This window comes from Elaeis guineensis, chromosome 4 (genome assembly GCF_000442705.2).
Source record: "Elaeis guineensis isolate ETL-2024a chromosome 4, EG11, whole genome shotgun sequence".
Lineage (NCBI taxonomy): Eukaryota > Viridiplantae > Streptophyta > Magnoliopsida > Arecales > Arecaceae > Elaeis > Elaeis guineensis.
The window spans coordinates 15,970,258-15,986,174 of record NC_025996.2 but is presented as its reverse complement, the minus strand read 5'-3'; the positions used below and the strand labels follow the sequence as shown (position 1 = coordinate 15,986,174).

At 36.5% G+C, this 15,917-nt stretch overlaps 1 protein-coding gene across 2 annotated transcripts; it reads right to left on the bottom strand.

The window, feature by feature from the left end:
* Positions 1–4,058: 4,058 nt before the first annotated feature.
* On the bottom strand, positions 4,059–14,841 carry LOC105043685 (chaperone protein dnaJ A6). Of its 2 annotated transcripts, none has more exons than XM_010921343.4 (8): positions 14,683–14,841; positions 14,180–14,377; positions 13,805–13,973; positions 13,564–13,702; positions 5,424–5,557; positions 5,197–5,339; positions 4,763–4,961; positions 4,059–4,622 (listed from the first exon to the last, which is right to left on the bottom strand). In XM_010921343.4, the coding sequence occupies exons 2-8, from the start codon at positions 14,327–14,329 to the stop codon at positions 4,303–4,305; spliced, it is 1,254 nt and encodes a 417-aa protein (XP_010919645.1). In that variant the 5' UTR covers positions 14,330–14,377; positions 14,683–14,841; the 3' UTR covers positions 4,059–4,302. The 2 variants fall into 2 exon arrangements, with proteins under 2 accessions (XP_010919645.1, XP_010919646.1); XM_010921344.4 differs by lacking the exon at positions 14,683–14,841 and adding an exon at positions 14,511–14,656.
* Between the last annotated feature and the right edge of the window lie 1,076 nt (positions 14,842–15,917).

The window sequence follows — 15,917 nt, the reverse complement described above, 5'->3', positions numbered from 1 at the left end:
ACCAATAGCGGGCGATGCGCTTCGCGTGGGTTTCGAATTGTCTTATACTCTCTTTTATTTATTTTTCAAATATTCTCTCTCTCTCTTTTTTGGTTGACGTGGGACCTAGCTAGTCTGGTGATCATAAAAGAATTATTTGTTTTCAAATGAATACTACCATTACCTACATTTGATGCATGCATCTAATTTAATGCATGGTTGTGACAACCTCAACAAGAATTTCGGTGGGCTTTTTTTTTTTTTTTTTTTTGAGGGAAAAAATGGCGAACTTCTAAGATATTTTCTTTTTAAAAAAAATGACACAAGCAAGTGAGAGGAACAAAAATATATATGTGAATTATTCGATCATATGTTTTTTTAATAAACCAGATGATTTAAATTACTCAAAAAAAATATTTCTATGAGAATTTAAAAATAAAATATTATAAAATTGTGGACATCCGAAAAGTAGATTCCATATGATTTGCAATACACGACGGTAATGGATTTTTTTTGACCTTCTGCCTAATTCTTTTCTTTTCAGTTACGGTAGTCAATAATCGGTATATGGGGCGTCTACTTGAGCGATTAACGAATGGTTAAGGAGAGGAAACCAACAAAATCCCACTGCCACGTTGGTGCCCATTACTACACTTTTTTCATCTACAGTCTTCGACCATCTCTAATGTTCAACTTTAGCCCTGGTTCCGAAGCCTTTTTCTTGTCCAAGTTCTTACCAATTTTTTCTGGTGTCGTAGATTTGCTTAGCTACAACTTTGTCTACACGCTCAAAGGGTAAATAAAGTGATTGAGAATCACGCAATCTTGCCTATGCTTTGAGAGACACTGGAAAGCCTCTTTAAGATGGATGTAGATTCCAATGAACGTTTTTATTTTGTAATTTCTACAAATTACTCTACGGAAATTTCAGTTCCCAGAAAATAAATTGTTAAACAAATTTAAAGTCCATGTATATATACTTCTAAACAATATGCATCCGTTCTAACCAGTATTTCTCTTTTAATGGATCTTTCGTTTAAACATTAACAAAAAAAAATTCTACGGTAAAAGCTACCTCCTGGCTCTGGCATACAATTTTTCTCTCATTTATAACCGCTGCAGAAAAGATTTCTTTTCTTATCAAAACTGTTGTGATGTAAAAAAAAAAAATATCATTAGTCCCATATTGATTGAAGTCAAAAAAAAAAATCTAATTTATATAAAATGAGACAATCCTTTCTATGTGAGGTATTTTTTAAGAGATAAAATCGTGAGATCCAAAATGACCCATACATCTTCAGGCTATGAGCTATAGGCCAAAGATAGATTAAAAAAAAAAATTCTTTTCTCTCTTCAAAAAGGCAGTCTTTTGTTCTTAAATATTTCATCATAAACTTTTTCACCATGATAATCACCGTCACCGCCAAAACCATTAGGACAATATGCACATGGAAGCTCTCCCCCTTTACAAATATAGTTTATTACATATGTATTTTTTAAAAATTACTATTTATATATGTATGTCTCCCAAATCATCCTATTATTTGCATTGATATCCCTACTGCTAGCTTTTTTTTTCAAGTGTTTTAAGTGTAAAATGATGCTATCCTCTTGTATTAATATGTTGAAAAATTTATATATAATTATTGATATTTTTAATATAAATTAAATTTTTTAAAATATATATGTAAAAAAAAAGTTTATCGACGTATGCAACTTCTGCATTGACCTTGTAACTACAAGCTCGGCATTCAAGAATAATTCAAGAAGGCTGAAAGTTTTGAAATTCAAAAAATCTAAATCTATAAAATTTGGATAAAAATAAATTTGACCTTACATAGTTCCACCTTAGATTATCTTTTGTCAAAAAAAATAAATAGTCTAAAATGATGGCAGGCGTGAAGATCTTTTGTTGGGTGTGGGGTGTGGGTGGTGTGGGTGTGGAGCTCCATTGGGACAGAATTTGTGGAAGTGGGGGGATTGAGTAGTTGGGCCCATTTTTATTAATATCTCAATATTTATGTTAAACTATAATATCATTTATGTGGGAATTTATCGATGCTTATTATTTTTCATACTTTCTTTGGTCCAATCGCATCTAATATCTTTCCCTTTTTTCCTCCTGGCTTCGTTGAGCCCCACGGAATGCACATGCCCTTGAGTGGAAAGGTGCGAATCTCATGATTTGCTGGCAAAATTTGCAGATTTCATGAAGGATTCGCCACCCATTCACGAACCATCAAATTGTGGGTAGAACTGTTTGCCCAAGTATCAATATATACATAAATCATGGTTTTTTTGAATAAATTGCTGAATTGCGCAACCATGGCCATCATGGATACCCCATCTTCTCCAATCCTCTACCGCCATCATCACCACTGAATACATTTTCTCACCGTTTGTATTTGAAAATAGAAATAATTAGAAAGTGTATGTTATCAAAAAATATCTTTTTTCTTTCTTTTTTTTGGTTTAAACATGTTCGTGAATTTATTTTTTTAAAAAAAACGGCAATGATGCAATAGAGAATACTTTTATTTTCTTTTTACTATAGAGTTTTTTTTTTTTTAAGTAAAAGGAGAGTACTGTAGACTAGTACTAGGTGCAAGCCGAGAACCCTGTACGGTAGCTCTGTGGTGGCAAAACAAGCTGAGAATGAAGAGTGGAACCAAGTAGATTCATGTCCGTTTGCCTTCCAGCTGGCCAATCGTTTGGTAGGCTCTGAAAAATTAAAGATTAGACATAGCTTGATGAATATATCCGAGTAGAAAATGAGAATACCGCGTATATGTGGCACTACTAATCCAGTTTATAATAGCGATGTCACCGTAATTTTAGTGCATTTTAAGGCGTTAATGGCTGCCATCAGTCCGTCCCTCTCTAGCAGCTTGCAGTTTAAAGATGGACACAGAAGATGCACAAAAAGATTTGAATTTTGTAATAGGATGTGACCGAAGTGATTTCTAACAGCAAATCGAGCTCCAGCGTAGCTATATTTAAATGAGCCATCAAAATTTATCTTCACCATCCTACGCAATGAAACCAAAGTTGAAGACGAAAGAAACGAGCCCTTGGAACCGCAGGTATCCCAGTGCATAGATAAATGGCCAAAAGAAAACGATGCCCAACAAAATGCATGGGCATGTCGGATGGCCAGGGTAGCAATGGGGTACGGTATAGAGGTTTTCCTTGGAAAAGCCTTCTATTCCGAGAACTCCATAGAAGCCATCCACCATATGTAAAGAAAGGCTGTCGATGGCCAACTACCATTGGAGATGCGGCTCAGCAAAGATTGATGGGAATCAAAATTATAATTATGTAGAACCGTCTGCACTAATATGACTCCAAGTGGCTCTAGCACATGACACTATATCTATTCAATGTCCTCCTCAATTCCACAGTATGTAGCGATGATTGGCCAAGCCTTTCACATAGGAGACAATAATGGCTACTAACTGGACCGAGAATACGATCACCGCACTATCAACCAAAAACCCTACGCTGGAACCTACAACAGCGATAGCTGAAGCCCACGAACATCACCTAACAACTAGTTGCCATCAGCCTTTTACGTTCTTTAGACCGAATCGCCAGCAGTTCATACACAGTAATATCCTTCAACGAAAATATTGTGCTAGTCTCTGTTCTCAATGTCCCGACACAGCTTGTACCATCTAAGTTGAGGGGCATCCAATCCGTGGCTTCAAGTGGCGGCAGGAATCGACGTTCCACTGGCCAACTTTTCGGTCCAGTAAAATATGCACAGCATTAGTGCTTAGGTTTTTTCTTTTTCCCATCCGTCTTGGAATCACGTTAGAATGGTTGACTCCAATTTTTAATCTTCCTCCACTCAAGACTTATCCTGAATCAAGATTGGGGGACCCTGAATATGGCAATAAATTGTCATAGAAAATTATGATAATGCGTCAATAGAATAATGGATCCAGAACAAAGATCACCATAGATGGTCCCGTACAAGTGGAGGCAGAGCCAGAAAACATGAATCAAATTTGACAAGGTAATAATACAGAATGATGCGTCCTTTTTGAGGCGTAGACCTGCCATGATTAGCACATGTATAGCTCCAAGTATCATATATTTAATCATAAGCCTAGGAAACAATAAAGTTGATATCAATAACCACCAGTAGCTCCACGAGAATCCCGGTATAAAAGAAAACAATCACAATCCATAATTCCAGCTACCTCTATGGTTCACAGGTACCTTATAAGGAGAAAATTGTGAAAACAATTCAAGTCCCTATGCAGAGAGAGAACAACCAAAATACCTCCAATGTGAGATGACAGTGACCAAAAGGTGCACTTACTGCTGGGCGCACTGCACCCTTGGAGCTGCATCTTCATCTTCATCATAGGCTTCTTGCGGCTGCTGCTGCTGCTTTCGCCTCATCTCCTCTTCCATATTGACGTCATACAGAGTTGTCTCCTCACACTCATCCAGCTCCATGTCCGACAAGTGGTTGCTTGGTCTTGGTGGCAAAAGGGTCTCCAGGACATGGCACTGATCAGGAGAGAGCGCACCAGAATCTGGAAATTCGACATTGAATTGGATGTACAGGCGACCCTTCATGAAGGGCCTACCATGATGAGGCATCCCCTCATCATTGATTGCTTTAAATTGACCTGATTAGAAGGCAGCAAGTTATAAGACCCAGGAAAAAAAAAAAAAAAAGAAAGAAAAAAAGGAAAAAGGGTCATACATGTTATCAACCAGATAAAGAAAAATCAGCAGCTTTGATCAAACAACAGATCTAAAAACATACCGGGCTTGATAACTTCGCCTGGATTTGACTTGATGAGCAGTTGTCTGCCATCAAGATGGGTCAGAGCAAACTGGAATCCACAGAGTGCCTCCGTCAGACAAAGTGTATGTTCCACAAAAAGATCATCATACTTTCTCTTAAATTTCGGATGCTCTTTTTGTTGCAGCATGAAAATAATATCTCCTGTTACAGTGTCAGGCTGCAAATATGGATTTTACAGAGTTAGACATAAGAGCACTAGAAAATTCAGAGAGCATAGCACGCAAGTATATCAACTTTACCCCACAAGCACTGGGACCCAGGATAAAAGTCGAGTATAAGAAAATATTACTGACGATGTTGACATAGATGTAACAGCATAACACATGATGAACAGACAAAAAAATGGTAGTTTATAATTTTATTTTTTGGGCAAAAAAAAGAGGCTTGCTTACAGCTTCATCAGCTTCTCCTTGGAATACAATCTTCTCACTATGTTGCATTCCTTTCTCAACATGCACCTCCAATACTTTCTTCTCCTGGGTAACTTTGTTCCCTTTGCACTGTGGACACTTGTCCTTATCACTGATAACCTCACCTGCATAACAGTAAATTTACAAGACTGAAGCAAACAATTCCTTAATGCACCAAAAGTATAAACAATATGAAAGATCTGCCATACCTGTGCCTCTGCAATCAGGACAAGCATGCTGCATCTGTTGAATCATGCCTAGTCCAATCTGTCTAGTTACCGTTCTTACTCCTGTACCTTGACATCCATAGCATCTTCCTGATACACCGCTCTTTGAGCCCTTTCTGAAAGGGCAAGCAAACATACATATAAATATCACAAAGCACAGACAGGAAAAATATTAATGAGCACACTAATTACTATATTATAGAACTTTTGTATTCAGTCAAATAAAATGCAAAATCACGTTCAAGTATCAAAGCATTAGCATGCCATGACATACATTTGAGCGAAAGAGACAGCAATGCATGGTCTGCACGGTTGCTCTACGAGTCAAATAGTAATGATATGTAAGAGACAGTACTAGTTAATTAAGGTGCATGGGATGCACGAGGCCCCAGATGAAGAAAATAATGTGCGTGCATAATCAACTGTTACTATCATTCCTCTGGTGCAATAATGAACCTAATGTCAATAACAAAATTTCAACAATTCCACAACTGCATGAGCTACAAGTTGCAAAAAGTTATTGCACGTATACCACTAAGGTCACATGGCTTCCAACTTCTATTAAGATATATCTTCCGCTTACATGGTCATAATAGATGCCAATGAACCTATTTTTCTAAGGAAGAAGAAGAGGAAGCCATTTGTTCCAACCAGTTTTCTGACACTTTAAATTGTAATTTGGAATGGTAGAAATTTTGGATCTGTTTCAACCATAAAATTGCACTGCAAATGTGAATTTCATTGAACTATTTCATGTTCCCCAATCATGCAAGCACCAATCTTGCCAAAGCTGTCTCTAGTCCTCATTTAGACAGTCTTACATGGATACTCTGCACCCAGCTCCAAAAATCCATGTTAGAAACGTTAGAAATACTTAGATATTTATGACGATAGCCACTTTTAAAGATTGGAAGAGAGCTGAACTCTTCCAACAATAAGTGAGTTGAACTCTTCCAACAACGGTTTTATCCTCTAATTTAATATTAAAAGTGACTCATCATTCTTTTTCGAGATTGGTTAAGGATGTAAGTACTTAAATATCTTTGCGAAATATTATTTTGATAATCTATTTAAGTTAATTGGGAAGTTTATTAGCAAACAAGTTAATTGGAAAGTTTGAATGAGAAACATGAAGATCTTAACAAACATTATCTTTTTAACATTTTCCTTTTAACATTTCAACAGATAATGTTTAAATGCACAGATGTACAATTTAGTTAAATTTATATGTCATCCTCCTTTTTGCTCTTGCCAAGTCAAACCTTGTAAATGTATACAAATTTGATTCTGATATCCATGATGCAGCACTGCATTAAATAATTGTCGTAGTCGGATCAATTATTATCTCAATTTCAAGCATCTCACATTGTGCTCGAATTCAAGGTTATTTCTCATAGTTTCACAATTATCCACCTCTAAATCCTGAACTCTATAATCCAAAGCTAATGGGATTCACAATTATTGATCATCGAACTATTCAACATACACACAGCAGCATCAGTCTAAATAATAAAAATAGAAAAAGAATTCTTGAAGCAAGTGTATACCAATTCAACATCCAGTCATAATTCAGAAGCCCATTGCGAACAAGGATAGGATATATCAATCAGCTTCCAATAACTAAATCGGCATTGAAGTATCATATTTATTAAGCATATCTCATAGCATGTCTCATTAATTCTTACTTTGCATGATTGAACATCTGAAACCAGGTGCCAACGCACAGGTAAAGTTCTGCCCACACTCAACATACATTCAAAAAAGGCATCTGTCCTCTCATAACATAGCAGCATCTAAACCAGGTGCACCGAGACAGAAAATGTATTCATCAGAATTACAACAGCAAAAGTAAAATTGCTCATGCCATTCTTCTATAGAGAAGATAGACACAAGAAGGCCAAACTCAGTGACTTCCCATAACCAAACACCAATTTTCTATTCACTATTGCATTTCTTACTACTCTTTCTCCTCTTCACACCTCAGACTTCCATCATAGGCAGTGCACATCTTCTTCTAATCTTTATCTTGTAGCCCATGCAAATTATCTTACATAAATCTATTGAAAACTCTAACAATATGTTACACTGTCATGTTATTAGCATTCTCCATCTTCAAGTATTTTGTTTGGAACTTTCTTTTACACCATTTCAAACCAACCTAGCCACACAAGATCTAATCTCAACGAATATCTCCACTAAAGAAATCCCTTGTTTATCACTCTTTATTTTCTTCTTTTCTGTCCTTAATAACACTTTATCAGACTTGATCTGACAAAAATTAGATCCATTATAACCAAAGCATCTCTCTTTCACAAGGGGAATCTTTCTATTCCAATCAAACATTCCTTAAATTTCTTTTATGTCATCTGATTTCTACTCAATCCCCTCGCATTTCTTTCACCTTAAGGGACCTTTGACCCCTTGACCAAACAGCAGTGTTGTTTTCCCTTCATGGAACTTGAGGATCCAATCCTAAAAATTGCACAGGGACCTCATTGCTGATTAGCATCCTCAGCAACAAGAAGGAACAAGTCAACAGGCATGGCAGGAGCAAGAACTGAAGTGCCAGCTATGCCAGTTCAAGCCACCATGCACTTATCATGCCATGACTGGACCAGCATGGTACACAATTATGCACCACATACACTCTAGTGCAAGGCCAGCACAACACTGATATGCAGTGATAAAAACCTTAAGCAAGAAATATAAGAACCTTCAGGATGGAAAGCATAAATCCTATAATCAGCAATATCGTGGTATCCTTACTGCCCTAGTTTGAGCAACCCAAACAAGGTTCCTAACAAATGACATCATGGTGGAACTATGAGCTGTTCTCTATGTGGGAGGAACATGAAAATGATGCTAATCAAATTTGTAGACCAAACAAGCACAAAGGCAAAACAAATTTATTGCTGAAATGATAATACAGAAAATCAAACCTGGCAACTCTTAGCCACCTGTTTGAAAGAAAATCTGTTTCTTTTCAACTCATTTGAGGAAGAATTGCTTATAATGGCACAGCCATTTGCATGAAAGAAACACCATTAAAAATATCCATGTGATCACAAGGGTTTTATGATCAGCATCAGAAGCAAGATTTGCCACCTATTGAACTAATCAATGCTCTTTATCAATAGATACCTATTGTCCTCTCTTAGCACCTCATTTTTTTTTATTCTAAATTACTACCATTTCTTACCTTTTCTTAACTGCCAGCAAAAACAGTCGAAACTAGTCAGTGTTCTTTCAATTTCTGAAGGGTCCAATATCAAAGATCAACATCACCATGGATACCAAAAACAGACAGCTCTAACGATGACTTCATATAAATCCTCCACTTAGTGCCATTTCATCATTTTCATATTTTAGATCCTACAAGGGTGCTGTTGCCCCTATAATTCGAGCTTTATATGTCCCATGCTTCTAATTATGGATTAGTTTCTTAACAAACAGCTCTTACATGTCCCCTGCTTCTAGTTGACGAATCAAGAACCATTTTCCTTCCATGAAGGAAGAACAACATCAGGTATATGAGGCAATGCAACGTATAATTCCATATCCAACTCCAATAATTTAACATTATCTATTGATGAATCTATCATTATATTTAATTTACTACTTACCAAATATGCAAGTGTTTCAAACATTTGTAAATTTCGAGAACTTAAAGAATTCCTAAGGTAACTTACAATTATCCAAAATGGAGAAGGTGAACAGAACTATGTTTCGTTTGGTTGTCTGGTGTATTTGTGCATTCAAGATGAGTAGCGCTCCCCATTCTAAATTTTATCATCTTACCCTTTTGTTTGAATGTTTGATACTCCAGGAGATTTTTTAGGGTTGCTCTGCATTTCCTGGGCTTAAATTGTGGCTTATATGATAGATCTTCCTAAAAGCCAACCAGACCCATAGGTTTCATGGCAAGAATCCCCTGCATTGGTTTTCACTGACTAGAAATCCAGCACCTAATTACAGAATTTTAGTAACACAACGACAGTTAATGGCAAAAACTCTGCTACTCCTTCCATGGAGCATTCTCAACTTTCAGTTGAGCTCAATAGCCAGTCAAAGGAAAAATATAAGAGTATCAGGGCAGTAAATGAATTTTAATGTCTACCATAACCTATTTCTGCTCATTTCAAGATAATCACGCTACAAAAAAAGAAAATAAAATTATGAACCACAGAGCTATGAAGTCGGCCATTCAAGGGGTACAAAGATCCAGCAATTATAGGAGAAACAAGAAAAAAGAAGTATGATTATTAGTAAACAAAAATGCTGTATAATCTTACGAAAGACGAGTATATCAGATGTGTAGACTCAGTAGGACAGAAAGTACTTATCATAAGCAATTTAATGTATTAGAAAACCGTTCGATGAAGAAGGAACACAGCTGCTATCAGGTTGGCAGACCCAAACATGCAATAAATAGACTAAAGAAAAGGCTTTCGACAAAGATGTCACAATTTGTAAGAAGTTTTACAGGCATTAAGCATTGAGCAGGTTAGGTCCAATCACTCATTATTGACTTATGGAACAATTCATCTCATTGACAATATTGTCATCAGAAGTTGTTTGAATCATATGATCACTAGAGTGCATAATTCTTACCAAAGATTCAAGATCAAAACCTTAGGAATCACTTGGGAATAAAAACGGGATAGGACCAGTGGCCAAGTTTTCCTTTATCAAAGGAAAAATGCCAATGATTATCTTGAGCAAACAAGAGTTATGCAATGCTGATTGCAACAGCCGTAAACAAAAAAATTAAAATGTGAAAATGAAACTTACTAAAGATCCCAAATGGTAAAAATATGTTGCTGGTACTCGCAGCAATTGGTGATAGCTCATCCTGATCTTGCTTATAATGTTGAGAATTAAATTTGTCAAAACAATCGACCCATTGTGATGCAGAAAAGAATCATTATGCATGTTAAGGGCATCATAGGCTGACGAATCACATATTGGAAAAACGTCATTAAAGATATGTATTTTGCATCCACAATTTCACGTCGATTTCAAATTTGAGTTTTCTTGAACCGAATCTCAATCAAAGGCAAGCGACAAACAAAAATTTGTAATAAGATCAAATACAAAGACCAAAACAAAGGAGCACAAAAACATAGCAAGTATGATGGCTGAATATTCTGAATCCCTAATATTGTTATTTTATTTAATACAGAAAGCAAACTAGACATATAATTGATTTTTTTCATAACGGAAGTTACCTAGCAGTCACCAAAAACTCTGGTTATAGATTAGAGACAGAAAAGGAAAATTGGAAAATGTTGTAGATGACCTTTTTGTAAACTAAATTGAAAATACAGAGTTGCAGATGTATTTTTGATCCAGTAAATAAGCTAGTGAATTTTTCTTATACGGAACACTCAGATGATGGTTATCATTGACCCAAGACACTATCACACCTCGCACACAGCACTGGCTCCATTTTATCAATTTCCTCTCAAGAAAACAATGAAACATCAATAGAAGAATGCATCAATAATTAGTCTTTAACATATTTCAGATTTAAAATTTAGATGTCATCAGAAAATATGGAAGCTCAGCACCTTAACCAACACCTATCTACACTTCTAACTAAAAAAGAGGAACTCTTTAGTCATTGCAGGGTTCATAAAAAGAATCTCTTCTGTCCCATGCAATCACAGGACCATCATGCTACCCATTGTATACAGCCTCTCACAATTGCCCTTCCCAATCACGTAGCTTAATCAAATGGAGACCAATTATAGCGCATCTGTTCAAATTCACCGCCATAGTAATTTTACAAAATTAGAATCGGTTATTGAAGAAATGAGTAGGCAGAAAGCTCTAAAATTCAGCATACAAGAAAACAGATAGACAAGCAATCTGAAAGCCCATAGATGGTCATAAATTTAAAAAACAAGGAATCATACTGCAATTCCAAAGCAGCAGTCCTAGACAAATAGAAATCCATTTTCATAATTAAAAATAAATAAGTAGTAAATTATAGACATAAACCCCACTTTGAAGAATTCTAACCTACTTTAATACTACAGCTTTACCAGATATTTTATTCTTCTTAATAACATACATGAAGTACATAGCAGTAATCCCAAAATAAAATATGGCATCAAAAGCTACGTATTGCATTGCATAATTACCAAGATCTCCAATACTGAAACGAATTGCGCCAAAATAGAAAACCAATACATATACAATATCCACTAGAGTTAATTTGCAAGGATAACCCAATTAGCAGACAATGTCTGAAAACCCATCTGTCATCAAACAAAGCAGTAAACAAATAGTGTAACCATGCAAAAGGACACCAAGGTGAAAGGAATTAGCACGACCATCAGTGACCAAAAGAAAGAATTCCAAGTGTGACTGGTCAAACTTTAGAAAACAAAGAGAATGTAACATCTGTTATAGATCTAAAAGCAAAACCATTAACCAAAATAACAATTTTTAAGATGAGTTTCTCATAAGAGAATATCCACCTACCCATTTTCAAACCATCAACCACCAACACAACTAATGGTTTGGTAAACACCAACCTTACAGTTTAAAAGTTTGTAGTTTATTCTTGGAGGAAGATAATCATGAGACAGACCATAAAAGAAAACAAAAACAAACTTGAAGTCGAAAAACCCAAAATTTTCATGTTTAACCATGAGTAATGCGGCAATAGGAGTAACTTAATGTGAGAAAACCTAACCTAGTCCAAAAGAGCTGCACTATGATGAGTTGATGACCATTTTCTAGGCCACCAACATTCCACCAGTTACCTAAATTCAAAACCCAATACAGCAGCCGAGACAAGCATTGGTATTTGGAACACAGAAATGGGCTTCATATACCGAACTTTTGTAGAAGCAAATGACCTGGCACCTCCGTTTCTAGTCATTTTTATATGTCCCTGATTAAAACAAGAAACCACAACCAGCATCTCCTATCATCATCTCACAAGAACTCTCCAGCATCGCATCCTCATAACAACAGTATAAATATAAATCAACATGATAACCTATAGTTAATCTGAAGGCATTAGGTCTTGCTTAACCATAAGCAAGAACTCATTCAATTATTCAAGCATTCCATTCTGAAGTAACACTAAATTTACCTAAATCTTTTGTAGAAATCTCAATAACCCAAATCCCATGGCTACCAACAACTTATCCAAAGGGAACATAGTGGTATACTTTACCTCAAGTAGCACACCACCTTAACTTTAAAGAAACTATAAGCTCCAAAAGTGATTACACTACTTCAAGCAAGCTCTATGATAGCATAAGTGCAGAGCCAAGACAGGTATGAAGAAAAAAGTTCACATCCTAGTCAAATAGCCCCTTGAACAGCTTACTGTTCAGGCCCACACTAACAACAGTACAAGGTAGTGCTGACACTAACAATAGTACAAGCCCTACCCAAACTAAAATTAGCTTATCATGTCAAAAAGCTTAACAGCAACTTATCAAGGGATGAACTAGGAGACAGTAAGTCTATCAAAAAAAGAACTAGGAGACAGCGAGTTGTTAATATATCAATGTGTTGTGTGCGTGTCTTCTTGTTTAAACTTGACTCATTATGCATATCAATGGCATACACAAAGAAAAGGCCTAAAAATAATTGAATAAAATTCCTAAAATATTGTAGATGTCTAGCCATCACCTAGTAGATATTCCCCTGTATTCAGCAATAGTGGGAAATGACCATATGAAACACTTAAAACATATTGGCCACTTTAATATCACATTAAAAAAATATCATTCTGTTTATGCCACATGAAATTTTGCAAGGATTATCGGAAACAAAAGCTCCTGCTTTCATGCAAAATAGAATTTTGACACCTCATGGTAAAGGAAAGGCAAAGAAAGAAGAACAAAATAGAATTCAAAGCATAAAGGCCCATCTGAACATATAAGAGCCAAACATAATATCAAGATAAACTGGACCTAAACATACAAACAGATATGTGTGTGTGTGTTGCAACAATTAATATTTACTAAGTTTAAATCCTGTAAGATAAACCAATAGAAGGCATTAAAAAAATAACTATATTAAGCTTGACATGCTCTGACATGATCCAGGAATAACATATCGATTCAAAAAGATATAGAATTTACGAGAAATATACCCTTTGCACTTTGCACACAGTACATTTCTTGACAATGAAAGCTTTTTGGATGTCCCATTATACAAGTCTTCCAGGGACACCTTTAGAGTATGAACAACATCTTCACCTCGTCTCTGCCTGTGACCTCTTGAGCTGCTTCCTTCAGATCAAACACAGTATAAAATATAAAGGATTAGCACCATTGTCCACCAAAAAAGAGGGGGGAAAAAGTAAAGGAATCTGTGTTTGTAATCTCTCTCACCACCAAAAGCACCACCACCAAAAAATTGCTCAAATATATCAAAAGGATTGTGAGAAGCGCCACCTCCTCCTCCCATTCCCTCTTTAAGTGCATCTTCCCCATATTGGTCATATATTTCTCTCTTTTCAGGATCGCTTAGAACTTCATAGGCTTGAGCCAACTCCTTAAACTGATTAAATAGCAATAAAAGAAAACAAAGAAAACATAGGGATATCAACAGACAAACTATACCGGCACCTATAGCTAGGGTTCATGATGTGCAAGCTACCTAGAATATATTACCAATCCACCGTGAATTTAATGCTTCGGAATTATCAGATAATCAGCAATCTCCGAGAAAAAAAATACGGCATAAACTCGAAGAAATCGGCTCACCTTTTCCGGATCTCCACCCTTGTCCGGGTGGTTCTTTATGGCGGCTTTCCTATAAGCCTTCTTCAACTCATCTTGGCTCGCATTCTTCGAGACACCAAGAATTTCATAGTACTTGGTGTTGTTACTCCTCCTCTGAGCACGCCCGAACATGATTGCCGATCTCTCTCAACCTCTTACTCTCCAACTCTTTTCGTGCCTCTACAATCATATGTAGATAACAAAGAACGATCATAAAAGGAGCCAAACCAACCCAGGGTCCAAATTTTACTTCAAAATTTCGTGAAATCAAGCGATCTCTGAAAGCAAACATCGCAAAACCGGAAACCCTTACCCAGAAATCTTGCGCTGATTGAATTCGAAGCAGATTAAGAGAAAAGAAGGGAAAAAAGAAAACAAAACCCTAGATTCAAAACCTAACTCAGAAAAAGACGATCTTTCCCAGGAAAATACCCGAGTATCCGAGAAAAGGAAAAGGCAATTACAAAAGCATCGGGAATGATTACCTAAATAGACATCGGAGCCGAAACCCAAGCCCGATTGGGATAGGGAGTCGATCAGAGGGCAATGGACGTGGTGTAAGAATATCAAACTAGAGACGAGGCCTTGGAAGCGATCACGGGGAGAGGGGGAGAGTTCGGTGCGGGCGAGCCTTAAGTAGGCCCGCTGGAGCACCGCGCGGGTGTACAGCTGAGGGTGCGGTGAGATCTCGGCCGTCTGATGAGATGTATGGGACGGTGGATGTCCCCCGTGGGGTTTCCTTGGCTTGCCACCCGAAACCCGCAGGCCGTTGACCGCAAAAGCGCAACTCAAACGTCAGCCGACGGTCTGGTGACCCGCGGTGTTGATCAATTTGATGACGTGGTTGCTCATGAATGACGTGGACTTTTTTATTTGGGTCCAGAGCGGTAAAGCTGGGCAACGTTGCACCAGAGCGGTAGGTTCCACAGATGTGTCGGATATAAGCGGCACATCCGAAATGTGCTTTAGGCAGCGGGAGCTAAAATTTCACGCCATCTAAATATTTTAATTATAGTGGCCCTGTTGGATGTGTTTATATTAGAGTTATTTGATGGCCAATTTAAAAAAAATATATAATATTTAATAATTTAAGAGAAAGATTTATTGCTATCTCATAATATAGTTGGTTGGTCAAATAAAATATCATTTAATCAACATTATCACTCCAAAAATGGTAAGAATTGTATTAATCATCGATAACTCTAAATAAGAAGATGAAGTCTATCTTCTGCAGAAAATAAAAATCATCTGATAATTATTGAAGAGTCATCTTTGGATAAATATGAGAGACTCTTAAAATACCTAAAGCATATGCCAACTCTCCGCAGCACATAATTTGTCATCAAAACCAACAATAAGAATGCCACTAGCACACCTAAAAACAAAATATGTTCCATTAAAAACACCTCCTCCTTATACATTATTGTTGAAGTCAACTTTAAACAGATATGGAGGTAATGACTCTTAAAAAAAGAAGTATATTATCCGTGAAATCTCAAAATCTATATAAAAAGAGTTATAGATTTCTCCTACTATCAAAGATTCCTCAAAAGCAATTGCTTGGATGAACTTTTGGGGTTTGTATGGATGCTCTAAGAAGAATTATTCTAACACTTTGACTTGTATTTAGAAAATATGATCATTTTTTATCAACTAGATAAAAAAAGGAATATAAACACATTAATATTGCCTTGGATCTTCCATCTTCCCTGGAAGATCT

Coding starts and splice junctions, on each gene's coding strand:
- LOC105043685 (XM_010921343.4), bottom strand. CDS start 14,329: ATGTTCGGGCGTGCTCAGAGGAGGAGTAACAACACCAAGTACTATGAA. Junction 5,558..13,563: donor CTGTGTGCAAAGTGCAAAGG/GTATATTTCTCG, acceptor TTGCCCTTTCAG/AAAGGGCTCAAAGAGCGGTG. Junction 4,623..4,762: donor AGGCGAAGTTATCAAGCCCG/GTATGTTTTTAG, acceptor CCTTCTAATCAG/GTCAATTTAAAGCAATCAAT.